We start from the raw sequence: 1,252 nt of genomic DNA, 5'->3' as shown, positions 1-1,252 counted from the left end.
TTAGTATTATACGCTATCCAGCATAGCTCACCAATAAATCGGTTATGGTTTCGGTGTCATACCCAACGACAAATATCGAAATTACCAGTCATAACTTATGACCTAACCATACACAATGGCCGTCTGTTGTAAGACACACTCAGTTGGGTGTGTATATAACCTAAACAACAGTCTACTTTCACACCGTATACAACGGCAAGTTCTCGCCATTTAAGGCTAGTTCCGGCCATTCCGACCACAGCGGCTCAATACCCGTGCGATTGTTTCGATCCGTACGGTTCCGCGACCATGGGGAAGACCCATGAAAGCTGTATCAAACAAGCCACTTTCTCACCCGTTTCTCCCCACGAAGGCAAGAAACATCACCTACACATCCGTGTATGCATTGGGTCTGATAAACTCTGTTAATCTCACCGTAGTGGATACGTAGGTCCATATTTACAGTACATTCCATACAGGACGTGATGATACGCAACACAAGGTTAAATTATAGGGGTTGTGACATACTACCTATGTCACATCACCAGATCCACTACCACTGGATTTGCTCACGTGAACATGCCTTTGATTTTGATGCACAAACTGTCTTCGGAAAAGTGGTTAAACACTACAGCGAATCCACAGCTGCAAAAATCAGTTCTGGTACCACGTTGTCATACCTGACCTCTGCGAAGTACGGCAGCTCCTGGACTGGAACCGCCGAAGGATTTATTTTGCATTGGAAAAATCATCTTCGCATTTACAACAACACAGTCCCGGCTACAGAGAAGTTGCCACCACAACTTTGCCTCAGCCTGCTCGAGTCCTCTGTACGCGACGTTTCAGAGCTTCGCCAAGTCAACACTACCGCGAATCTAGATTTAGCTATAGGGGGGTCTCCCATTAGCTATGAAAACTACCTAAGTCTACTCCTTGCTGCCGCGACTTTGTATGATAAAGGAAACAATTTTTCCAATTCTCGTAGCCCAAAATCCAAGCGTAGCCCCTTTGTTACTGAGACTACCTTTCCCGATGATGACTATGGCGTCGATTACGACATTGATTTGTCACCGTATATTCCTTGTGAGATGTGGGACAAACTGTCTGACAATGCAAAGGAGATTCTCCGTGTTATGTCTTCTCCTAAAGAAGGAAACGCCTCGGCCAACAGCAAGTCATCATCTGCATTTCATGCCAACTCACGGGACACCCCTCATCAACGGACGAATTGTTGCACAAAAACGACAATGATCAATTCCATGATTGCGGGAAC

At 45.5% G+C, this 1,252-nt stretch overlaps 1 protein-coding gene across 1 annotated transcript in view; it reads left to right on the top strand.

The window, feature by feature from the left end:
• Positions 1-512: 512 nt before the first annotated feature.
• The window catches only part of PHATRDRAFT_bd1504 (predicted protein), a gene marked incomplete at both ends in the record, with an annotated part of 1,489 nt that continues 749 nt past the window's right edge, over positions 513-1,252 (top strand). The window contains one exon of the mRNA XM_002176432.1: positions 513-1,153. Coding sequence (XP_002176468.1) covers positions 513-1,153 — 641 coding nt within the window. The remainder of the gene's footprint in view (positions 1,154-1,252) is intronic.

Source organism: Phaeodactylum tricornutum, genomic scaffold, assembly GCF_000150955.2.
Source record: "Phaeodactylum tricornutum CCAP 1055/1 PHATR_bd_38x36 genomic scaffold, whole genome shotgun sequence".
NCBI classification, from domain to species: Eukaryota; Bacillariophyta; class Bacillariophyceae; order Surirellales; family Neidiaceae; genus Phaeodactylum; species Phaeodactylum tricornutum.
This window is presented reverse-complemented; position numbering and strand designations above follow the sequence as displayed.